This window comes from Arvicanthis niloticus, chromosome 10, assembly GCF_011762505.2.
Source record: "Arvicanthis niloticus isolate mArvNil1 chromosome 10, mArvNil1.pat.X, whole genome shotgun sequence".
NCBI classification, from domain to species: Eukaryota; Metazoa; Chordata; class Mammalia; order Rodentia; family Muridae; genus Arvicanthis; species Arvicanthis niloticus.
Genome location: NC_047667.1, coordinates 15,293,563 through 15,319,279, shown reverse-complemented (window position 1 = coordinate 15,319,279; position 25,717 = coordinate 15,293,563). Strand labels below are relative to the sequence as shown.

Genomic DNA, 25,717 nt, shown 5'->3' with positions numbered 1-25,717 from the left:
ACCCAGTGTAATACTCTCTCTCCTTAATGAGAGACCCTGTCTACTAAAAAAGGTAGTAACCAACCGAGGAAGACAAATGACCTCTGGTTTCCGCACACATGTGCATACTTACAGGTATACCTGTATCTATAGGTATATATTTACATACTCACTCAAATACATACACATGGCTAGATAACATAGCATTGCCCCAGGCTTTGAAACTCACAGTACATACATAACCATTAGGAATAAATTTATGATCTTTACTCCTTTGATGACATTGGACATTTTCCCATGGAGGGAGGATTTCCAGGACTAAATATAAATTATAATGTACTTTAATACACTAATGTGTATGTGGATAGATAGATAGATAGATAGATAGATAGATAGATAGATAGATAGAGACCTGTTTCAAGAGAAGATACATTTTAATTTTCTAAAACCCTGTCACTCCAAAGTAAAACATATTTGCATTAGGATGAGAAGACACATATGTTCCTTCTATATGCATTTCCTCTGGCAAAGGCTGCAGGTCTTCTGTGCTATAAATGTACACATATAAGCCAGAAAGACCTTGGATGGACAGACATATAACTGTATTTAATGTACAAAGTGATTGAAAGGGCTTTGAAGGAGAAAATAAATCTAGTCAGTCTTTGAAATCAATCAAGTAGCATCTGTAGGTATGTTTGTGTGTATCTATTTGTAGGTAAGTGTATGTATATATGTATGTATGTGTGTATGTGCATGTGTTTGCATGTATTTGTGGATGTATGACTGCATATGTATGTTTGTATGTGTGTATATGTATGTACATATGTGTGTATATATGTGTGTATATATGCATATATAAATGTGTGTTTACATGTAAATGTATACATGTGTGAGTGTATTATGTATATACATGTATATGTGTCTATATATGTATAAATGTGAGTTCATGTACGTATATATGTGTGGTTTTATGTGTATGTATATGTATGTATGTATATCTATATGTATGTATATGTTTGAGTGTGATGTGTGGTTTTGTATGTGTATATGTGTTTGTATATGTGTATGTGTACATTTGTCAACCCATTTATAGTGGTGCCTATGAATTAAACACAGTCTTAATGTTTATATTCTAATCAGCTGACACCAAAATAGACCAGTCTGGAGGTTTTTAGCTCAGTGTTTGCTCAGTTCTCTTTTCTGAGTGTTTTTCAGTTGCCATTCTGTACAGAAGAGAACCTAACAATGCAGAGAAGCATGTTTCGTTTATTTATCATACTTACCCAAGTTGCTATCAGTGGGTTGCCTACTTTGCCTAATTCTAAGTCACTATAAAGTAATGCCTATTTAACTGTTGGGGAAATTGGCCTATTCTCATGAAATCTGCTGCATTGAAAAGTTTATTGTGCTGTTTTTATATGTGTGTGTAGTATGTGTTTGTATGTCTATATACATTGCATAGAAGTGTGGATATGTTTACATTTGGGTGTGGAGGCCAGAGGTTTGTTCTTAGAATCATCCTCTGTTACTTTTCTACCGTATTGATTGAGGCAGGATATCTCAGTCAAACCCAGAGCTTGCTGATGGGGCCGTCTTGCTAGCTAGCTTCCTCTAGAGATCCCATCCCAGCCTTTTGAGGCTTCAATTACAAACAGGCCTACATTTCTGTGGGTTCTAGTGATCCAAACGAATGTGAAGGATAAACATTTTCAAATGGGCATTTCAGATAATATCCCCCAGATCATTTAGAAATGGCAATCATGCTTCGAGTTTATTCTAGTTTTACCCATCAGAATACCTTCCCTTTCCCAAGTCCACTTCTCTGGCATAACAGAGTTTGTGATATTATTTTTATTATATAGTGAAGAATACATTTTGTCTATTTTACACTTTCTGAGAATGCATTCCATTCTGGTTCGTTTTTGTCAATTTGACACAAACTAGAGACACCTGGGAAGAAATAGCCTCAGTTCAGAAAACTCCTTCATCAGATTGGCCCATGGGCATTTTTGTAATGCCTGTGAGGCACTATATTTTTAGTTGCTGATTACTGTGCAGGTGCCCTGCCCACTGTGTTTGGTGCTTGCCCTCTACAGATTGCCATGGGTGATATAAGAAAGCAAGCTGATCCAGCCTTGGAGAACAATTCAGTAAGCAGCTTTCCTCCCTGGTTCCTACCCATGCTGCTACTTGAACTTCTGCCTTGATGTCCCTCAGTAATGGACTATAATCAGAACACATAGGTCAAATAAACCCTTTACTTTGTGGTATTTATCATACCAATGAACAACAAACTAGGATGCCATCTCTTTACAAAATACCTTCCTGTTGTTCCTATTCTCTGTCTTTTAAGTGGCTCTGTGGGGTGTGTGTGTGTGTGTGTGTGTGTGTGTGTGTGTGTGTGTGTCTGTGTCTGTCTGTGTGTGTGTGTGTGTGTGTCTGTGTCTGTGTGTGTGTGTGTGTGTGTGTGTGTGTGTGTGTGTGTGTGGGTGTGTGTGTGATGGGTATCCCGCCATTTCCATGAGATGTAGTATTTCCCACCAATCCCAAGCTGCTTCTTACTGACCTTCTCTCCACTTACTCTTTTTTCTCAGAACATTCATTTTTGCATACTCTGGGTTCAAGAGTTCTTGCAAAGGTCATTGGGAACCATTGATCACAATTAAAGACAGCAATGGAGTTAACACAGTCATAAAAGCACATCTCAGCTGAAAATTACTCTTTCACCTAATAAAACAAGTTTCCCCCGGGAGATGCTAAGGAATTACCAAGACCCCAGTAAGGAAACAGTTCCCCTAAAGTGCTGAATCACATATTCTTGCCTGGGGTTGACCAGAGAGAACGGTTCTCTGTTACAGCAGGTCATGCTAAATTTTTCAGGAGAGCAAGTGAAGTCATGTGTCCAGTTGAGTTAACAAAGGAGTGTAATGCTGGGAGAGTATAATTATCCATGCTGGATTGTGACCAGGTTAACAGGGTTAACACCACAACTCTTGAGAAGAGCATGGAGGGGTCTCCAGAGCTCACCAAAGGTCTGGCTGGCTGCTTTTACGTCTCAGAAGGTAGCTCTACCAGGAATACAGCACAGGACTTAATATGGAATAGATTAATTAGCGCCTCTGAGCAAAGAGAAATGGCTGTGTTACCCTGGAGATGAGCCTATCCCCAGTAAATGTCACTTAAAATGGACTTGAAGCTACATGCAACCTTCTACTAAAAGACCTGGATTAAAATGCCTCTCCCCAATCCCTAGCATGAGAAGATGATAAAACTCTACTCAGAGACTCTCATCCCAGTGTCCAAGATGGGAAAAATGTCACTTCAACAGCAAACCTGTCTGTACTGTGGTTAGAATATGAAATGCCCTCCACAGGTTTATGTTTGAACCCTTGATCCTCAGCTCCTAGCACTGTTTGGAAAGGTTAGAGAACCTTTAGGAGCTTTGCAGGAGGAAGTAGATCATTGGGAACAGCCTTAAGGCTTGATAGCCCACCAGCAGACACTTCCTGTTTGCTCTTGGCTTTCTGACAGCCTCTGCTGTCCTTTCTGCTCCTGCCCATATATATACATATGTATATGTATATGTGTATATATATATATATTTATACATATATATTTATACATATATTTATACATATATACATACATTTATACATATATATATTTATACATATATATGTATATGTGTACATATATACATATACATATTTTTTTTACTTGCCATGGTGGACTGTATCCCTTCAAATTGTGAGTTAAAATAAACTGTCTGTTAAGTTGCTTCTGTCAGGTTTTTCTTCCTAGCAACAACAACAAAAAAGGGGGGTGGTGTGGGAAATAATACAAGTAATACAAAACCAGCACCCTGGGTTAAGCAGCCTCCTTTATTGGACTTTTCTGCTTCCAAAAGGAAGCTCTCTTTCTTCCACATCTCCCAAGTCACCTTTGTCTATACCTAGAGAGACTTCTCTGCCCAACCCACTTCACCATAGTCCCATAATTACCTTAGCATCTCAGCTCTAATGACTGTTTGCATTGAACCAGGCATAGTGGTTCATATCTATAATCTCAGCATTCAGGAGACTGAAGCAGGATAATTTCAAGTTTGAAGTCAAGCTGGCAAATTTAAGGCCAGCCTTAAATCCATACTGCATACATAATGAATTCAGGACACAACCCTAGTGGAGGGGCACCGTGGTGACATAACAAGTTTCCATGTGTTCTTCCAAATAAAGAAAGCTGCTGAGGACGATGCTTCAATCCCATTGTGTCCGGGCCCCTGTGCATTTCTCATAAGGGAGGGAAGAGAGACTCATCTCATTAGCAACTTGAGGAAGGGCTCTGGCAGCACACAGACACCTCAGGACCTTTCCACATTTCTCAGGTTGCACTAGCTGTCAGAAGCACACTCTCTTTTGTTGTACATGATATGAGGTTTATGGAAAGGTTCACTCTCATCTCCGAGATGCCAGTTGCTGTGCCTTATGGTGTGTGTGTGTGTGTGTGTGTGTGTGTGTGTGTGTGTGTGTGCATGTTTGCATGCACACGTGTGTATATATGCATGTAGAGGGCAGAGGTCAAGTTTCTTCTTCATTTGTTCTCTGCCTTTATATTTTTAGACAGGGTCTTTTACTAAGCTTAGAGTTCTTTGATTGTGCTAGTCTGCCTGGCTAGTGAGCTGCAGAGACCCTTTTGCCTACTCTCGCCTCTGCCTCTGCCTCTGCCTCTGCCTCTGCCTCTGCCTCTGCCTCTGCCTCTGCCTCTGCCTCTGCCTCTGCCTCTGCCTCTGCCTCTGCCTCTGCCTCTGCCTCTGCCTCTGCCTCTGCCTCTGCCTCTGCCTCTGCCTCTGCCTCTGCCTCTGCCTCTGCCTCTGCCTCTGCCTCTGCCTCTGCCTCTGCCTCTGCCTCTGCCTCTGCCTCTGCCTCTGCCTCTGCCTCTGCCTCTCTGCCTCTGCCTCTCTGCCTCTGCCTCTCTGCCTCTGCCTCTCTGCCTCTGCCTCTGCCTCTGCCTCTGCCTCTGCCTCTGCCTCTGCCTCTGCCTCTGCCTCTGCCTCTGCCTCTGCCTCTGCCTCTGCCTCTGCCTCTGCCTCTGCCTCTGCCTCTGCCTCTGCCTCTGCCTCTGCCTCTGCCTCTGCCTCTGCCTCTGCCTCTGCCTCTGCCTCTGCCTCTGCCTCTGCCTCTGCCTCTGCCTCTGCCTCTGCCTCTGCCTCTGCCTCTGCCTCTGCCTCTGCCTCTGCCTCTGCCTCTGCCTCTGCCTCTGCCTCTGCCTCTGCCTCTGCCTCTGCCTCTACAGTACTGGGATTACAGGCATGTGCCACTTTGGCTAGACTTTTTCAATGAGATAGGGAGATGAAACTCATCAAGTACTCGTGCTTGCCTAGTGAGCTCTTCATTTTTTATTCCTAGTGTAAGCAAGCTCGCCTGTTTACAGTGGGAACCTCATTCTTCAGCTCAAACTTTCTCAGTGAGAAAGATGATATTGGCGTCTACTGTCAGCCTTTCACTTTTCCGAGTGGCTCAGAACTATGATGAGGTGTGAGGGAGAACCTTAAGCTTGTTTATTGAGACAGTAATAGATGCACACAGGGCACCCAATTAAGGCTCCCGAGCTTTATAGACAGGGAAGATCTGAAAAGAACTTTAATGTAAAGAGCCGGAGTGTCAGAGGGGTTACACAGCTAATTAGCACCATGTCAGAGATCCTACATTACTTTCCAGATACCTACTATAATGTGTACTGATTAAGGTCTTGCATTCTGTATTCAGGTTGCTTTTTTCCACTCCTTACTCTCTGGCAGATTAGCCATGCATATTTGGACTAGTATTTAGACCTCTTGGTCTGTATTTTTCCATTTGTGTAATGGAGTTGATAATCAAACTCTCTCATGGGATTGCTTTAAGGATAAAATGAGATAATTCATGCAATAAAGTCACACAGTACTTGCCATGAAGTAAAAAAAAAAAAAAAAAAATACTTAGAAAGTGAAGCTATTTGCCTACCATGTGTTTTTCTAGGATGATTGACAGGGAAGCTCTGTAGCAATAGAGAAGTAAGATGCAGGATGTTAATTAAGACCCTGTTTGCACTAATTTGGGCCAGGGACTCTGATGCTGAGTTAGTGCTCATCTGAGGAAAGAAGCTCAATTTGAATTCCCCCCGGAAGCTTTGAACAGCTTTCTGACATTTTACAGCAGGCATGATAACCAATATCTTTAAGATAAAATCTACAACAAAAATTTAGATAAAATGATAAAATAGCCTTGATCATATAATGATAATTCATTTAACTGTTTTATAGGTTTTCAGTGTATTTCTCTGATGGTGGGAGAATTTCTAGCTATAGAATATAGCATGAATGCACCTCTTAGAAGTGAACATCTGCATTTACAAGTAGATAGTAGGTAGACATAGATGATAGATAGGTAACAAATGATAGATAGATAGATAAGATAGATGATAGATATATAGATCATAGGTGATAGATAAATAGATCATAAATAATAGATATAAATGATAGATATATAGATATGGATGATACATATACATGATAGACAATAGGTAGGTAAGTAGATAGATACATAGATAGATAGATAGATAGATCAATCCATCGATAGGTATGGATATATGCTATAGATATATGGACTTCGCTGGTTTAATCCCTTGAGTTTTTCAGCCTCTCGTCAAGTATCCTCACATCTGCCAAAGCTTGTCTCACTTCCCAATTGATCCTTCTTAACATTAACAATATGGCTCTAGGCAGAGTTTCTTTCATGAGTGTCATTAGCAGCAAAAACATATGCTGCGTGTTTCTGTGTTAAAACAACAACAACAAAGAAAACTAAGTTTACAGGTCAAATTTCACCTGAATCTTAAATTTGTGCAAATCACAGGTCCCATAAATCTCCCGTGTAAGGTGCAATTGGCTCTGGCCTCCCTTGCCTTCTGTGTTCATGTTAGAGTTCTACAAGAACCTAGAGGGGAAATGGTTTGGAAATGAAGTAATTTCATCTAGCCTACTGTGGTGATAGTTCTGAGTGTCTGCTTGGATTGCTGAGAGTCTCCTTGGCATATCTCAGTCAGTGTTTCCAGCTTTCCACTGAATGTGTCCACTACAGAATCTACTAGGTCAAGAGACATATCCTCAGGGCATATGTTGACCTGAAGTAAACCACAGAGCAGTGTATAGAGACAGCAGGAGCAGGTTACATGGCATCATACTGGAATAGTGTCCCATTTCCCTACTGTGTCTTCATCCCATTTACCCCTCACAATCTGACCAAGAGTGCCCTCTCTAATGAAGTCTCCTCTGCGAATCATAACCATAAGGTCATTTATGATTTATTATAGTTTGACAACAAGGTGTTAAATTAGTTGCAGCATGATTCTCAAGAGACTGCAGGACCATACCTCACACAGCCCTTGCTAGGATTGTTACTAAGAAGCCTCTGTTTGCCTTGAAGACAAGAAAATACTGCATAGTGTACAATGAAGCTCATTTCTACCGGAGAACATGCCCTCCTCCTGCCTGCTTAGTTTTACTTTTGTTCCCAAGTGCTACAGATGGCCCCAACAAGAAAGTCACTCATACAACTGTTGCCACCTATAGGAGACAAATTTAATGCAGTAATTTTATCTTAATTCTGGTGAAATACAACACATAGGAAGGAATGGGATGTTTTATGGAACTGACAAAATGCTTGTTGAACATTGATCTGTACTGGGTTGATCTTTATCATTCTTCTTCTATAATTCTTATTTTTATTTATTTTATATCATTTTAATTATGTATATATGTTTGTATCTATGTGTACATCTGTACACATGGATACAGTTCCCAAGGAGGACAAAAAAGGACATCAGATCCCAGGAGCTGGAGTTCCGGGCTGTTGTGAGCCACTTGACATGGGCACTGGGAACTGAACTCTGGTCCTCTGCAGGAATAGTATTTGCTCTTTATCACTTAAAGAGAAACAAGATTGCTTTTTATCTCCAGCCCTATAATTCTTATTTTAAGTGTTAATCTTAAAGACACAATTAACTAAAACTTCATAAGTGCTTTTTTAGGTGAACGTTAAGAGCCAGGTCTCTGCAAGCATTGCCACACTCCAGTAGCCCTATAGCAGGACCTTAAATGAGATCTTAAACATCCACCAGCTTCGTGGCTATAAACAGAGATGCTAATGACAGCCTCCACATAGAAGCAACTCGAGAACCAGGCTCATCGCTACAATTTCAGTACTCTCGAAACTGAGTGAGGAGGATTACAGCAAGTAATTTCTCTATCCAGGAGCTGTTAAATGTTTCTATAAATCTGAGGGGTGGGGCATGCAAACATAGATCAAGTAGCCAAAACTCCGTAGGCCTCTCCATCCCTTGGATTGCTTCTGCACTTAATTTTCTACTTTTGGAGTGTTAATGGGGTACTGCAGATCATGCTAGTGCCAGAGTGTGGAGGACTGGAATGGAGGTTTAGCTGCTGAATTACCCCTCAATACATCTGGAAAAAAATGTTACCTCAACATCCTACAAGCTAATCCCACTGGAACATTGCAGAAATTGCCCACTGAAAAACACGGGTGCTTTAAAAAAAAAAAAAATCTAACCAATGACACAATTCTAGAATCCAAATTCCAGTAGAGAGATACTGAGTTTGCCTCACCTCTGGGGTGCTACTCAGGGGAGATAGAACACAGTCCATAATGGTGGTCCTCAGTCTGTGTTTCCCCAGTGAAAAACAGCAGAGTCTGGGAAGATTGCTGTGGTTCCCAGTCTCCTGTGTACCCAGGCAGAGCTGGCATACCTCTAGAAGTTGGGAATGAGGCTTCCAGGCCCATGCTTCCCTCAGGGCATCCTCCAGCCAAGGATGAAGGCAGAACCCAGTTAGGTTCCAGGTGAGTGCTGGGAGTAGGTAGGGACTGGGAGAGAAAAGGCTTTTTCTGGCAGGTTTGGGTATGGGTCTTTACAACCAGCCCTCCTACCACCTTTCTCCACTCCCACCCTTCCTGTGATCCATGATGGAGATAGAGTCCCTGTTTGTCCAAACTGCTTTATTTGGTGGTGGATGTAAATGCATAAACCTTACTCAGGGTGAACTAGGTATTAAATACCTTTTGTGGGAAGGAGTGCCCAGGAAGGGAAGCTCATTGGCTAAACCCTTGGGGCCTATCTAAATATCTCATTAGCATGGAGGTTTTTTATGCTAATTGACTGATTGCCTTGGTCCTCTAAGTGGGGTGTCATGGTTTCCTGTTCCAGAGCAGGTAGTTTGGCAGAGAGCTAGCTCCATGCCTACCATACTCAATTCTGCGATTCATGGGGTTTGGGCTCACTCAATCTTACTAGTTCTTCTGATAGATGGCACAACCCACTTGCCCTACAAAGAGACACAAAAAGTAAAGAGAAGATTCCTAGAATTAACAATCCCACAGAGATGGATCCCAATGAAAGCAAATTATATGAAACTTAAGAAGTCAAATGAATTATTTTAAGAACATTGAACGATTTTAAGAAGCATATGAAATAAACTGAATGAGTTCAAAGAGAATAAAATAGAACCTTGGAATGGGGACATCAACACAGGGTGTGAAAGGGAGATCGTTGTTACAGAAATGCTAAAAACCTCACGTTGAAACTTTGCAAGTGAGAATTAAACTAACAACTCAGTGGAAAGCATCAGAAATAGAATTGGTCCTGAAAGACAGGCATTGGGAATGAGGTAGACAAATTAGATGATTTGTAGACAGTAAAGATAAAATAATAATGTTAATAACCTCACATATCCAATCAAAAGACAAGGACTAGTAGTTAGGGTTAAAACAGGATCCATGTATTTGTTGCCTTCAAGAAACACACCCCACTGGTAAAGACAGACACAGACGTAGCATGAAAGGATGGAAAAGGGTGCTGTAAGCAAATGAAACTAGAAAAATGCATGTGTAGCCATGTTAGTATCTGATGAATTGCTGAATCAGCAGGGATTAAGACTATCACTTCATATTGGTTAAAAATACAATTAAAAAGAGAATAAGCTAATTATAAACATATACACACCAAACACTGACGTATCTAATTTTACAAAACAAACACCATTGAATACAAAAGACAGAGGGCCTGCAGCGTTGGCTCAGTGATTAAGGGTTCTTGTTGATGAGCTCCATTCCCAGTGCTCATATTGAGTGTTTCACAATTGTCTGTAACTCTGGATCCAGGAGATCTGACACCTTCTTCTGGCTTCCCTTAGTACCTACACACATGTGCGTACGTATGCATGCATGTGCACACACATATACAACAGAAAAAATAAAATAAATCTTAAATAATAAGTAAATACTGTTGACCTCGACAGATAGTACTAAATAAAGAAAAGCTTACATCTCTTTTTAAAATCTGGAATAAGACAAAGGTGTCCATTCTCTCTACATATATTCAATACAATGCTTGAAGTCTTTAGCTAGAGCAGTAAGACAGGAAAAGGAAATAAAAGGGCATGAATTGGAAAAGAATATAATGATTCCTATTCACAAATGATTTGATCCTACACATAAGAGACCCTACAAATTCTACCAGAAATGACACTGGAGGATAGAATGGAAATAGTGGGGAAGGAGAGGAAAGGGGGAACAGGGCTGACTCTGGTGAAAGTAAAGGATACACCGTCATGAAAAGGTCTCCATGCAAGCCCATCACTCCGTGCCATGAGTGTGCACCAATAAAACATAGAGCCGGAAAGTAGACAAAGAGAAAAGTATACAGCACGACACCCAGTCCACGAGCTCAGACAAGGCAGGTGTTGCACAGTGATATGCAGGAGCAGTTTCTCCTTGTTTTTGCCATTGTTCTGTTTTAATTTTTTTATTATGATTAAATGAATAAAATCAAATAATATTTAATTCATGTTTCACTCTTGAAATAAACAATTCTGGACAAATGTTTCTGATGTTAGACATGCCCATATTCTTGGACTTCATGACTTCCTGGGGCTCTCATGGTGAGGCCAGGTTAAGAGTGGCCTTTCTTGTCTCTTGCTCTGATTCTGTTGAGCTAAGAAACAATGTGCACATTTTCTTTACAATGAGAAGGGTGTTTTCCTCAGAGTGGTCTTTCTCTCCAGAACCTCATGGCCAGAGTCAGACTTTCAGATACATATGCAAACAGATGATAGACTCGTGATTATTTAGGTAAATTCTATAGATAGATGATAGATGGGTAGACACATACATACATAGATATGTGCATACATACATACATACACAGCTTTTTCTTCTTGCCACTCATTTATTTTAAAGCTGTGTTTATTAAGGTTACTTTGCTGAGATGAAACATCATGACTCAAAACCAAGTTGAGGATAAAAAGCGGGCTCTATTCAGCTTAAGCTTCCACATCACAGTGGAAGTCAGGACAGGAACCCAAACAAGGCAGAAACCTGGAGGGAGAAGCTGATGCAGAGGCTACAGAGGAGTGGTGCTTACTGGCTTATTCCTTGTAGTTAGTTATCTCAGTCTGCTCTGTTGTAGCATCCAGAACTACCAACCCAAGGATGGCACCACCCATGAGGGCCCAGCCCTCCCCCATTAGTCACTAATTAAGATTTTCTTAATGGCCTACAGGGTTGTCTACAGCAACCTTATGAAGGCCTTTTCTCAATTGAGGCTCCCTCCTCTCTGGTGATTCCAGCTTATGTCAAGTTGACATAAAACTAGCTGGAACATGTATATATTGCATACTGAGCTTGTTTGGAACAGGTGCCAGGGCCCCAGATTTCTGATGTAGCAGGTTTGGATGAACACCATGAAATTGCACTTTCAACAGGCTCCTTGATGGTACAGCGGCTTCTGATAGTCTGGAGAGTGAACTCTGAGAACCACTGTCATGGACTAATAAGCCGTGTGTGTGTGTGTGTGTGTGTGTGTGTGTGTGTGTGTGTGTGTGTGTGTCTGTCTGTCTGTCTGTCTGTCCTACTGAGTTTTGCTAGGGGTATGTACAGACACATGGGGGCACATGTGTTTACAGCAGCAATTTACCAGTGACTATGTCACTCAGGAAAACACATTAAGCAGCTTCTGTGTGACTGAATAATTAAATAAGCACTAACTCAAAGCATTTAAAACTTCTGTATGCTTTGTTTCTAGACTTTTTTTCAGTACTTACAAACAGTCCACATTGTCACCATTTGTGCCTGAAGGAGGATGTACATGGCACAGCCAGGGAAAGGCTCTACCCTCAGGTTTTACCGACCTCACATGTATTTAACTTCCCTCTGTCTTATAGTAGCTTTTCTAATAAAAGGTTGTTGAATGAATCTGAGATCCACACAGACCAGGTACAGATGATGAAAATGTGCCTGTTTTTTTTTTTTTTTTTAAAGGAGCAGCATACCCAGGTGATGAGAAATTGTACTGAAGATCCTTTATTCACCTGAAATGTAAAATATATACTCATATTCTGTAATAGAAATAAACATGTGCTCTCGCCAAGCCACGTCCTACTCACTACCCTTTGCTGATATTGTGGCATGTAATTGGGGCCGAGGGGAGGGATCAAAGGCTTAAAACTTAGCAGAGCATTAAAAAAAAAAAAAAAAAAAAAAAAAAACAAAAACATTTGCTTGATTTCTTACTGATTGTGGAATTATTGTCTGTGCTCGGCTAGGAATCTGTGGATCAGTCTCTCACCATGGTTTCTAGGCAAGCATTTGAGATTGAAAACCAGTTCCACAAGTAATACTTCAGCGCACTGAATAATTAAATAAACACTAACTCAAAGCATATGCCCAAAATCTTTCCATGAAATGACCCAATCCTCCATAGTAGAGAAACTGCCAGCACCGGCCCTCAAGACATCAACGGCACCCACTTCCATATCTCCTTTTACTTTCTGATGGGTACTGCGCAGTTAAGAGTCTACAGGTCCTGGCTGCATCTATCTCCCTCCATCATTTTCCTCATGGCATTTATAAGACCAGTTTAACTGTATGGGGCCTGGGGTAGGATCGGAAAAGGAACTGTATATGTTCAAGATGTATTGAAAGATCATTGAAATGAAAGATTTGGGTAAACAAATTTTAAAAATGATCATGACCAAAAAAAAAAAAAAAAAAGACCACTTTGGCCCTTTTATTAACGGAAGGGGATAGATTCAACAGAAAGAATAAAAGCTACCCACACCTGCCAAACAGCACACTCAAAGCAAGCTTGACACCTGATCCCTCTCTCTGCTGTGCAGGGAAGCTTCAGCCCAGTAACCATCAAGCTGAGCCTCGTCCTGGGCATTGATCAGCAGGGGCAGTGTTAGAGACACACAGGAATGAGTTCTGACCTCGTATTCCTAGAAACATGGGTCTTGTTAGCAGTATTGCTTCTGTTTTGTATATTGTGTATCCAAATAGCTCTAGAAAACTTTTGACTTCTTGCTACAGTGACCAAAGTCTGAGTTAATGGACACACTTAAATACCATAAGAGAGAGGGGGGGCGCAGGAGACAACGTGGAATGTCATTTTGGCAACTGTCCAGTCCATGCCGTTGATTTGTTTCGGTTTTGATCTGGGGTATGCTCTTTCTCTAAAGACAGGTTTTCTCTGGCCTGAGACTCACTAAGTAGACTGGACTGACTGACTGCAGAGCCCAAAGAGCCTCCTTTCTCTGCCTCCACAGCACTTGGGTTGCTGTTGTTAACCACCACACACCTTTTAGATTCGTCCTGAGGATCAAACCCAGGTCCTTATGCTTCCAACAAAGTAACCCACTGACTAAGTCATCTCCCCAGCCGGAGACACAAATGTGAAAACAACAGTGTGTGTTGTTTATAGCCAAGACTGTTGTCTATCCACTAAAAGGAAATAAAACTAAAAAGTAACACATGGATCCAAAAGCTAAATCAAAAGGAAACGTTCACTTTTCTGAAAGTCTAGTAGCGAAGTGCCTTTGACCTAGTGGAGGATTTGCCTAACCGGTGGTTCTTGCTGTCTTATTTATGTCCCTGTTGCTGCTTTTCCTTGTGATGGTGGAATTCTTGCCTCAAGGGAGAGAAGCTGATGGGGGCTGCTTTAGGGAAGTGACCACCCTCACTCTTCTCATTGCCTCTGGTGTCCCTGCCTCCCATTGTCCTCGCCCCAACCTCAGAGGCTGCTTGAGCAACTGAAGACCGACTCTCCAGCTTACAGGGTGCCTACAATGATTGCCTCGCATAACTACAGTATTGTAAGAAATTCTGAAGCGGGGTATGAAGAAAATCATATCCTTGGAATAAATTGGTATAGCTAGACCTTCTGGAAGGGAATGGTTTCTAAAGTGCAGACTCAGTACTTGGGTTTTTTTTTTTTTTTTTTTTTCCTTGCCTCTAGCTCTTCTGTAGTCAATGACTCTGAGCTCTCCTTCAAATATCGCAGGTACCTAAAAGGGACGAAATTGAAACACGACAATATTCTTAACAAGCTTAATATGTACTTAAATTTTATGGTAATTTAACAGATTTTATGCCTTTTTTTTTTTCTCCCAAAGGCTATAACTTCTGGCTGAAACTCAATCCATATCCCTTTTAGAAAAAGTACAAGGAGTATTTATTAAGAAAACAGAGGGCTTTGAACTTTTAATAAAGAAAAATAAGACACTTTACCTGAGCAAATTTCAAATGGATCCATTTAAAATGAATTAAGTGGCACTTAACTGGTTTGCAAATTGGGATCTATTTATCTCACTAAAATGATTAAAGTCTTGATTTATCCCTAAAATTAGCTTTATTATTGCATTTAATTACACTAAAAGATAGTTAAGGACTTGTAGGTTCTCCCTGTCCCTTTAAACTGTACTTTATTCAGACAATAATTGAATATCAGATAGGATAAATTGATTTTTTTTCCAAAGAATTAATATTTTCCTCCTTTTTATTGCAGGAACCGAAACAAGTTGAAGAAACAAAAGAAGATCCTGAGAATAGATTATTTGAAATTTCCCCGGAGTCATTCAATAAATTTAACAGCAATACTGTGATTTTATTAGAAAAAGAGAAGTCTCCAAGTGAGATTGAAGGACAAAAGGAAGAGACAAGCAAAAAGACGGAAGTGTCTCTGAGTAGCTCGGAAAGGCCTGGGGTGGACCACGTGGAGTCTCTGAGCGACTCTCTGTATGACAGCTTCTCCTCCTGTGCAAGTCAAGCTTCCAGCGAGGCCTAGGGAGCATCTCTCAGTGAGACTCATGCATGGTGCGGTAGGAAAACAGACTCTGGAGCCGGGGATGCAGGAGAACTAACTGCAGAGAAGCTGATAGCAGCCAGTACACCAGAGTTTACTCCTCTCACGGACTGATAAAGAGGATTAAAAAGCAAAATATGATGGAGAATTCTCAATGTTTGCACTTTTTTGGGGTTTTTGTATAAAAGCTGTAAATTTTTTTTGGGGGGGGAAGAGAAATTATATTTGTAGGGGGAGACAGATAGCAATAAAAAGAGTTGTCGCCATGCTCTTGAAACGATGCATTCAGTTCTAGAAGTCGATAATATATTTTTTAAAAAACCCCAGCTAAAGATTTTGGGAACATGATCATCCTGGTCCTCAAGCCATTTGTGCATATACTGTGTCAATCTAAGCGTGAGGTGGGCAGAAAAGCCAGAGGGGTTGAGTCATATCTCTCTCTCTCTCTCTCTCTCTCTCTCTCTCTCTCTCTCTCTCTCTCTCTCTCTTTCTCTCTCTCTCTCTCTCTCTCTTAGTTTGAAGGGTGGTCCACTTTCCACATATCTGGAGGAAGACTTAAGTTGTGATGATAGAGGTATTCTGTTGCAGAGTTAAGGTGGGCACTGATTGGGTGGCACCGGATGATGCCAATTCAGAAGGGAGCAGATCTCAGCAGGCTTCACTCCCAACCTCTTCCATCCTCTCCTTTGTATTTCTCACAATTCCGAGTGTTTGTTGTTGGTTTTATTTCCTTTTAAATCTCCCTGCTTTTTTTTTTTTTAATTATTATTAAAAACCCGGGTGCTCTATTTGCCATATCTCCTTTATAACAATAAATGAATGGTTGGTGCTATGAAACTTTCTTACTTTTTAATATCCTTTTTTTCTATTAAAAACTGTTTATACGGGACGATAAATTCTATTTTAAAGGTTATGTGTATTTTTTCTAGACGTGAACTATTTATAATTCCTTCTGTACAGAAGCCTGCAGACCAGGCAGGGTAGAGCTGTGTTTAGGATGTGTGTGTTACCTTAGCACACTTGTATCTTTATAGAGTATTGTATGACCACTGTTACTGTATTTGTGCCATTTGTTGTATTTGAATTTCATTACCTTAAATTCAGGCTGTGTAAAGCATCCTTGTCTTTAGGACTTTAAAAATCCTTTCGTTTCATTTCATTTCATTTCATTTCGGAATAAACGTCTTAGCACAATTACATCCTCTAAAAGCAGAAAAGAACTTTGTTCAAGGAGCGGTTGGTCCCGTGATTATTTTCATTGCTTCTCACTCTTGCTCTGTGGAGAGGTTTCCCTGATGGAATAAAAAAGCCGGCCCTTTTGCTACTGTGATAGTAATTCGAACTATTGTTAAGATCCACACTATAGACAAGCGAGTAATGGTCAAAGCATCCTTGTCTCCCCAAGGAGTTAACCGGCTAGAAATGAAGGAAAGGGGGTGGGGGAGAATGAGCCCAAGGCAGCTATGGACCGATCTCTGCAAAGGGAATTAGAAGAAAGTCATTTATGCCTCTTCCAAACCTGCTCTGCTGGCAGGGTAGGGAAATAAATTATCACATCCCAGCTGAGAGACACTTCCCTTTGGGAGACCTCACAGGAGAGGGGTAAAGCTTAGCCACGGGTTTCCACTGAGGCTCCCAAATCCCAAATCAGGGGTGGGGGGGTGGGTGGAAACGCGCGGGGGTTGTGGGCGGGGGCACCAGAGCTTCGGCTGCCAGCTCTTTGCACAGCGCAGCCTTCCACAAAGCTCCATCGAGAAGGAAAAATAGCACCGTGGTGTCCCGGGAATATGCAAGGTGGGTCACTTAGAATCGTCCAAAAAGGGGAGTAGTGGAGGAGGGAGGCAACCTATGGCCAAGTGGCCATGCTTTTGCTTTTGCGTTGTAAAGAGTGTATACCCATAGCTGGTGGCTTGGGGGAGCAGTCAGCCCCATTTGCTTTTCAGTGAGAGCACAGATCCCTCCCGGTGTCCACTCCCCAAGAAGCTTTATTTCTGGGCTAGGCAACCGTGGGTTGAGTCAGTGCATCCCCCAACGGTGCATGCAAGCAGGTGAGGAGAGGATGGTTGGGCCAAGCGAGCCAGCTGTGGTAGGGTCACCATCATACTCGCAGGCATTCTGCCGGAAGACGCAGGTGACTGGTGAGGTGGATTTCTCTCAGGAAGAGGCGCGACTGCGTCGTACACCCCAGGGAACTTGCTAGGGTGCAACTTTGCCAGGTGCATGAAAATACCCCTTCCCCTTATCCCAGGCAGTCACCCAGAGGCCCGGAGGGAGGCCAGTGATAGGAGATGCCTGGCTGGTTGGGCGAGACCCAGTTGCAGGGGTACTGGTTACCACGGGAAGGGAACATAGTACCTGGAATGGAAGGGTATCGAAGCCCAGCACTGCACTCTGGGTCTCCGAGTTCGCATAGGACAGGTCCTGATGGCACCTGCTGCTCCCTAGTCACCTCCGTATTCCTAACCGCTGTCAACACTACTCCGGAGCCCAGCAGGCGCTCCTCTCCAAGGAACTAGAGGAGGTAGGCTAAAAGGGTGGCAGAAAGGGGTGGGGACAGTAGAGAGACAGTCCCAGCCTTCCCCTCCCTCCACCCTCACCACAACTCAGCAGCCATCACGTGGTATCCGAAGTGGGAGGGGTGGGGACAGAAGAGGCGAGACTTTTTTGGGGTGCTCTGGATCGCCAGTAGTTCTTCAAGCCTCAGCAGCCAACTCCTCCGGAGGCGCAGCGCTCCGCCTCAGGGAGCGCGAACCAGAGGAGCCTGGGACCAGCTTCTGGCAGCCCCGGGCGCGGGCGATGCGGGCGCCGCGGGCGACACCTGCGGCTCCTCTCGGTGGCAGCCGTCGCCTGGGCGGCAGCAGCGCGAGCCTCGGCAGTCTCGGCAGCTACAATCGCCTCGGCCGGAACAGCCTCCGCCGCGGTCGCGATCTCTGATGCTCTTGCCCGCTCCCGGCCCTGCCGATCCGGGAGGATGTGGGTTCTCGGCATCGCAGCAACTTTTTGCGGATTGTTCTGGCTTCCAGGTAAGATGAAGAGGCCAGCTGTCTGGCCAGAAACGCTCTTGCCATCTCGCCAAGCGTCCCTGCTCTAAGCCCCAGTGCGCCCAGCTGTGGTCCACGCAGCGCTGGGGCTACCCAGCGGGAGTTTGGTGCTGGAAACTGAGACCAAAGGCGCTAGACTGGGACGCTCTCCAAGTCCCGCGCTGCAGGAGAGCGGAGAGCGGCAGATTGGCGCGACTCTAGGCTGCAGCTACGTGGGGTACAGTCGGAGATGGAGAGCTGGGAGTGGGGAGGGTCCTTGAGTTGGGCGAGACAGGAAAAGGGGCGACAAGCCTCCAACCTAGTCAAGTTATCAAGTGTTTGTGGCCACCCAAGGGAGCGGCGACGCTGACAGGTGAGCGACTCGCCGGACAATCTGCTGCTGGGGGCGGGGAAGCTGCCCTCCCGGGCTGAGTTAGCTAGCTGTGCTCTTCCTTCCTGCGATCGGTAGGGTGCTTAGAAAGGGGCATGCGGCCCAAAGAGAAGCTCCCAGATCAGAGAAGAGGAACTAGGAAGATATGGTAAGTAACTGCTCCTGATCGCGGACTCCAAGCTATCAGATTTTTTTCTCCCCCGCAACAGCCATGTTTTTCAAAGAGGGGGTAAAAAGGCAGGTCTAAAAGGGCTGCAGTGTAGCGGTCCCTGGGAGGGCGCGCACATCCAACACACGCTCTCACACTATGTCCTCTCCAACCCTCAGCAGCAGCTGCTCCTGTCACTGATCACAAGAAGGGACCCTGAGCTGGAGTACTGAGCAGGGATACTTAGCATCCAGCGTCTCCTCCCAGGTTGCAGGGTGGTCGCTAGGAAGCATCAGAGCCTCAGCCCGTGAACGCTGACGAGATTAAATAAATAAAACCGAAAAGGCGTCAGCCAATGCAATTATGAACGGTGCCAAAATAGTAATTAAGCAATTTGTAACCAATTAGCAATTAGGCTCAGACAGGAGCTCAAGCTTGTACCCCACTATTTTGATCTGGGATTTGAACTCTCACTGGTCTCTTTGTGACTTCTTGCGATAAGACCTGAGGGGTGTTACAGAAGCTGGAGCTTTTTGTGTCTATAGAGAAGAACTGTAGGGTCTCTGGCAGGGCTTTATTCTCCTAGACCCTGGGAACTGATGCCGCCGCCCCCTGCTGGCTTCAGGCACCTCCAGCCCTTCTGATGAACGTCAGGATGCAGAGACCAGAAGCCCTTGTTGTCCGGGACAGTACAGGATGATACTGGCCAGCCAGCATGTGCTCTATGCACCCCAGATCTTAACCAGTACTTCTGAACCCCACTGCATCTGTCCCACAGGATTGGCGCTGCAAATTCAGTGCTACCAGTGTGAAGAATTCCAGCTAAACAACGATTGCTCGTCCCCTGAGTTCATCGTAAATTGTACCGTGAACGTTCAAGACATGTGTCAGAAAGAAGTGATGGAGCAAAGTGCGGGTAAGCTACTCTTCCCCTTCCAACCCCTATCCAGGGCTGGGAAAGAAAGGTGTTAAATTACAGGAAAAGACCCTGACTGATGTAACACAGGCTCACAGGCACACAGACACACACACATACACACTAGTTAGCACAGATTTACTTCTTAGAGTTCTGGGAAAATGAAGGGTTGGAAGTTCTTTTAATCTCATTAGAGTTCGTTGCCAGGGCTTCTTCCCAAGGGACTCCTGAGAAAAAGTTATTGCAAGTCAGTAGCTTTCCTTTATTTTTATTTTTTTATTTTTATTTATGCTTTTCACCTTCCTGGACTAAAAAGCTGATCCGGGTGATGAAAACAATATATGGATAACTGTCCCAGCCCCAGCAGCTCAACAGTAGCCTGTGAGCAATGCCAGATTGAAATATGAAGCTACTTGAAGTTCCCAGAGGTCAGAACTTGAAAAATGTGTTTTGTCATAGCGCCACACCATATTTCTTTGAAGAACGCTATAGGATCTTTATTTAATTTTAGAACTAATGCATCAAATTCCAAGCACAAATTGCCAAGATCTTCCACAGGAAGGAGACACCCCCCCCCCCCCCGCCCTGCCCTACACCATAGCAGTTTAGCTACTGGCTAGCTGAGCAAAGAGCCTGGATGTTATACAGCTGAAGAAGGGAGTTAGCTGGAACTGACTTCACTCTGGCTGGTAAGTCTTTTGAAAGATAGAATCCCACCCACTCAGGAGTTAAAATTAAAAACTCACCCCCCAAAGTGGAACCATAACTTTGAGAAAATAAATAAGCTATGGTTTCAATTCCAAGGTCAGATAGAGACTTGGTTGTTTAAACGTTGCTGAAAGCAAGGGAAATACCATCTCAGAATGAATGACATTGGGAGAGCCTTGATCCTTTAGAGTCCAACAAGGTACCCAGAGAGCTCCCTGGATCATGAGAACAATTGATTCTCCTTAACTCCCTGACAGAACAACAGTGGATAGAAGCTAGAACTGAAGATAGAACTATGAAGAAGCAGTTTCTTTATGGTTAGGGAATGGAAGTACATTGTTGTTAACCTCTTGGTTTCTTAAGGACCCTATCTTCCAGCTATCTGTATATCTGTAGCACTGAGCTACGATGTGAGGGTGTGCGTGTGTTGTTTTTGCGTGTGTGTGTGTGTGTGTGTGTGTGTGTGAGAGAGAGAGAGAGAGAGAGAGAGAGAGAGAGAGAGAGAGAGAGAGAGAGAGAGAGAATGAATGTATATATGTATGTATCTTTGCAAACATTCACATTTGTTGGTACATGAGTATGTGTAGGTATATGTTATGTGTACATGGTATTCATGCCACTATAGATGCATGTTTGCATGTGTGGAGACAAGAGGTTGATATCCGTGTGTCTTCCTTGATGGTATATATTGAGGCAGAGTCTTTTACTTGAACCCAGAGCTCACCAATTCTAACTAGACAACTGGATCCAAAGATTTCAGGTCTCTGGCTCTAAAAGCTGGGCATCTGCCCTGCTGACATTTTATGTGTGCTTGGCATCCAGACTCCAGTCCTCACACTTACACGGAAGCACTTCCCCCACTGCACCATCTCTCCAGACCCTTTGTATGTGGCTGTTCTTTGTAGTCCATTATTGGCTGGAGTGTATTTTAAGAATGCTATTCTGGGAAGTCTAAGATGTAACTGTTCTCAAGCATAATGTATCCTTCAAAACCTAGCAAGCATTGTTGTAGCATCTGGCATTCCTGACATCTAAAGCAGCAAGACAGCACAAAACTTAGTGGTGATACTGCAACCAAGATGGGTGTGTGAATGGTTTTGATGAGTGATTTTTCTTTGCACTGTGTTTTAACTGAGCCAAACATCTTCTACCCTTCAAGTATCTGCAGCCCTCTTCATGAAATTGGAGGCACACATGATTGGAGGTGCTGGCACGCCTTAGGAACTTCCTCAGAATCCTCAAGAACACTGCTTACCTGGGGGGGCTGTGCTTTACAACCAGGGGTGTGATGGAGAAAAGGAGTTACTCAGAAGAATACTTCTGAGAAACACCACTTCTTGTCTATGTATTCATCCAAGATGACAGCCACACACTCCCTTTTCAAAGTACTGTTTCTCGTCTTGCTGCATGCTCTACTCCAAACCATATTGTAGAAAAGACCTTACAACTTCTATATTAGCCGCAGAAAGCATCCAGACAAGTCAGTCCTGAAGGGAGTCTTTGGTTTAGATTGCTTGTTTATTAGAGAGAGAGATGTCACTAGAAAGGCGCTGATGGCCACAGACCACAGGACATAAGCCACAGGTCAAAAGGTGAGGGAAAAGTATCACAAAGCAATACCAACCTTTTTTTCCTTTTTTGGGGAGGGGGGAGAGAGAGAGAGAGAGAGAGAGAGAGAGAGAGAGAGAGAGAGAGAGAGAGAGAGAGAATGTATGTATGTGCTAAAAATATGCATGTGTGTATATACACAACACAGATGCATACGCAAAGGTGCACACACTCAAACAGGAGCAGGTGGAGGCCAGGAGGGCATCCAGATCTCACGCTCCACCTTAAGACATGGTTTCTCACTGATCCTAGCCACCAGCAAGCCCCAGAGATCCTCTTGTCTCCATTCCCCATAGCATTGTGGGGGGAGGAGTGGAAGCATACAGGGTCACACCTAGTTTGTTTGTTTTTTTTAACCTGGATGGATGCTGGGATCTGAACTCAGGTCTTCACGATTGTTCCGCAAACACTTTTATTCACTATTCTCCAGTATTTGCAATGGACTGACCACCTAGGTAAAGCTGGTTGTCTTCATTCTGTGTCCATGACCTCTACTTGCAACGACTGCAGCTGCGCAGTGGCTGCTTGTGACACTGGGGATGTGTACCCACCAGCCACCTAGAAAAAACAGGATCTAGTAAACAGCCATTCTAACTCACATGTCAAATAGCCCAAACGGAGTTTTAGTTTCATCCTTTGTATAAACTTTTAAAACATACATTTACTTATTTGAGGTGGGGTAGTGTTTGTATACATACTACAGCTTACATGTCTGCCTGTTCTAGTGTCCGCCGCCCCTCTCCTTTTCTCCAGTCTAAGAATACAGTCAGGGACACAGCCCTGCACATGACTAAGATGAGTCTCCCCATGTAAAGTAACGCACAGACATGCCCTCTTTGTCCTAGTGTCAGGTTGACAACACAAACCATCATACTGATGAACACGATGAACACCAGCTGGAAATGGATGCGAGGCATTCTGAGTGGGAATTCACTGGAAGCTAGGCAAATGTGCCTACTGATTCCATTGATCATGGTGGCCTTGTGTGCTTGTTTGTTTGCTTGCCTACTTGGTTGTTTGGGGTTTTTAACTTTGTTTTGTTTTTCATTTTGTTTTCTTGATTTGGGGGTTTGTTTGGTTTGGTTTTGGTGTTTTGGTTTGGTTTGGGTTTGTTTTACTTCAGCAGAAAGCAATGCCATGGGGTTGATATCTTGAAGGCATTTTATATTAAATTTCATGGAATTGTTATAGACCAGTCAGCTCGATTTTTTTTTTTTATCCAACAAGGATGGAGAACAACTTTTGCTAAGTGAGCACAATATAATAAAATCACGACAACACGAGCTGACTTTCATTGAGTGCACTACCTGGACTGTCCCTTAGCACTAGGCTCGTGGTATCTCATGACATGTAGTAGCTCTATTCATAATGACTGGTTATGATCCTACACTTCAACCCGCTGGTCTATGGGTCCACTCTTTGTCAACTTCATTCTCAAGAAAGAACACAGTGCCTGTTAGGGGGTCCTATCAGGAATCAAAGCCAAATTGGTTCTTAACGTAGCCTGTGCTGAGATTCTTGTCGCAACAGAGTTGAAAATGCCACAGAGTCTTACCTAAGAGCATATAGGTATTTTTCTGCGGTCCTGTTAAATTTGATAGCCCTCTTCCCCTTGAGGACGCTTATTCTGTGTATCCCTGTTCCCTGCCACCTTGGGTCTTGTCTAAACTCTCCGAGAGACTCTGGGATGTCCCACACTGAATGACCGATTTGGAGCACCCTTTGTACGTTATAGAGAAACAAAGAAAGATCTTTAAAAAGTTATATGCCTGGCTCCAAGTCCACTCACCCATTGTTACCAGGTGGCTCTCACTTCCCTGGCCAAATGCATTTGCTGCAACGCCACCTGCCAGCCACTGACAGAAGGAAATGCACCACCACACACTCTCCAGGAGATAACACTGGGAAAGTTCTAAAGACTAAGATGACTTTTTAAAAATGTCAATCAAGTTCATCTGGAAAGCCAAGTGGACAGACCACAAGGCCAACTAAAAGGGATTTTAATTTTTTGCGTGTGCCTTGAACTGGCAGTTTTTAGTAGGTATAGAAATACCAGGGCTTTATACAGACTAAGAAATCTTAATGAACTAACCTAACCTGACATTAAGCAGCAAATAAAAGACAACCTCCCTGCCTCTGCCCCATCACCAAACAGCAGAAATATGATAGGGCCAGGCTTTCAGTTGATCTTTCCTGGTTTAAGTCTGCAAACCAGTTCTTATACATTTTGAGAAACGTAAATTTAATTTTCATAGAAGTGAACTTAAAATTAACCTTTGCCTATTCTCTAGAGTGGTGCCCCTGTTAGGATCTGAGGTTATTTCCTGATGCTCTTTTTCCCTTGATCATTTCTGGAATAATAAAGCGTGGGTTCTGAAGAAGAGAAGTTTCCTGTCTTCCCTAATTGATGGTTAAATGTTTATATGACTAATGCCTCCCCTCCCAACTCTGCTCTTCATGAGTTGGTGTTTCTAAGCAGCGTCCTTGAAAATCACATTTATTTTGCTTATTTATCATTGTATTCCATAAAAATATTTCAAATATTGATTTTCATTTCAGAAGAGAAGCCTGCCCCCAACCTTCCTGTATGAATTTTTAAACCATGGTATAAAGAATACAAATTTGCATTTCTTTGACAGTGCAATCTTGTAATTAGAGTTTTTCCTCTTGACTAGATACAGTGAAAGGGACATAATTTAATTTTTATAGACTAGCCAATTTCTGCCCTTACTAAAATATAGCTCTGTCAGTGAGCAAACTGTTACAGGTTCTCCTAAACCTTATTTAAAAGTTAAATGCAGTATATTGAGAGAAAGTTCATGGTCCGAATCGGTAACCTGATCGATCTTTCCACCCATCCTTGCAATATGCATTAATCTATTTGTCTGTTTTGCAATACAAGGGTTACTGATTTACATGCCATCTTGCGTCTCCATTATGGCTGGATAAGAAATGGTCGTTTTCCTTTTGGATCAGTTAGTTCCTCATTAAGTTAGACAAGGATGGCTCGAGGCTTTGGCTAGTTTCAGTTCGTGTCTTGTTTTCTCGTGAGCTAAATAGGGAACAGAGAAAGAGGGATGGATGGACACCTGCTCCTGGTAAAAAGAGGGGTAACTGCGCAAGAAAACCACTGCTTAATTTTATCATGTTTTAAAAGTGGATTCTTGTTTGTCCTTGTGGGCTTATCAGAAACGAGTCAAGCTCTGCTTGTCAATTTTATAATCACAGTGTGGTTGTCCATGGATTCTCTTTTTAAAGCAACACACAGGAGGGGACTAGGGAGACAGGGTCCCTCATTGCCCTGGTACTTTGATACATTAGCTATTCAGTCTGACATTCAAGCTTTCCAGGGAATCTGCTTATCTCTACCTCCCATCTTATAGTCACTGTGGTTTTGTGCTTGAGTGTGTGTGTGTGTGTGTGTGTGTGTGTGTGTGTGTGTGTGTGTGTTGTGTGACAGTATTCCTGTAGTGTTCAGAGGCAACTCACGGTAATCAGTTCTGTCTGTTCTCCATGTGGATTCCAGAGTCATCTAATTCAGGCAGTAAGACTTGGAAGCAAGCAGCTCAGCCTACTGAGGCATCTATCACCCACCCCACATCTTTTGTCTTCCTCCTCCTGTGGCCCCTAAATGATTCCTCTTTAGACAACTACTGGCAATTCTATTTTCTCACCTGTAAACTCACTTTGAAACAGTCAGATAGATCCTGGAGAATACAAATCAACTTGAGGACAAGAATGTTTAAAATTTGCCCTAGGACCCC

General features: G+C 43.1%; 2 protein-coding genes across 12 annotated transcripts in view; both read left to right on the top strand.

Annotated features, from left to right (window-relative positions):
- Positions 1-16,481, top strand: part of Nckap5 (NCK associated protein 5) — an 887,342-nt gene extending 870,861 nt beyond the window's left edge. For 9 of the 10 annotated variants that reach the window (XM_076941060.1, XM_076941057.1, XM_076941058.1 and 6 more), the window contains one exon: positions 14,866-16,481. In XM_076941060.1, the coding sequence (XP_076797175.1) occupies positions 14,866-15,144 (279 nt within the window). In that variant the 3' untranslated portion in view covers positions 15,145-16,481. The remainder of the gene's footprint in view (positions 1-14,865) is intronic. The other variant, XM_076941065.1, reaches the window with a different exon arrangement.
- Positions 16,482-16,912: 431 nt separating this feature from the next.
- The window catches only part of Lypd1 (LY6/PLAUR domain containing 1), a 42,205-nt gene continuing 33,400 nt past the window's right edge, over positions 16,913-25,717 (top strand). Inside the window, exons 1-3 of one of the 2 annotated variants that reach the window (XM_034513355.2) lie at positions 16,913-18,028; positions 18,156-18,185; positions 19,500-19,637. In XM_034513355.2, coding sequence (XP_034369246.1) covers positions 17,959-18,028; positions 18,156-18,185; positions 19,500-19,637 — 238 coding nt within the window. In that variant the 5' untranslated portion in view covers positions 16,913-17,958. Of the gene's footprint in view, positions 18,186-19,499; positions 19,638-25,717 lie in introns of both variants that reach the window. The other variant, XM_034513354.2, reaches the window with a different exon arrangement.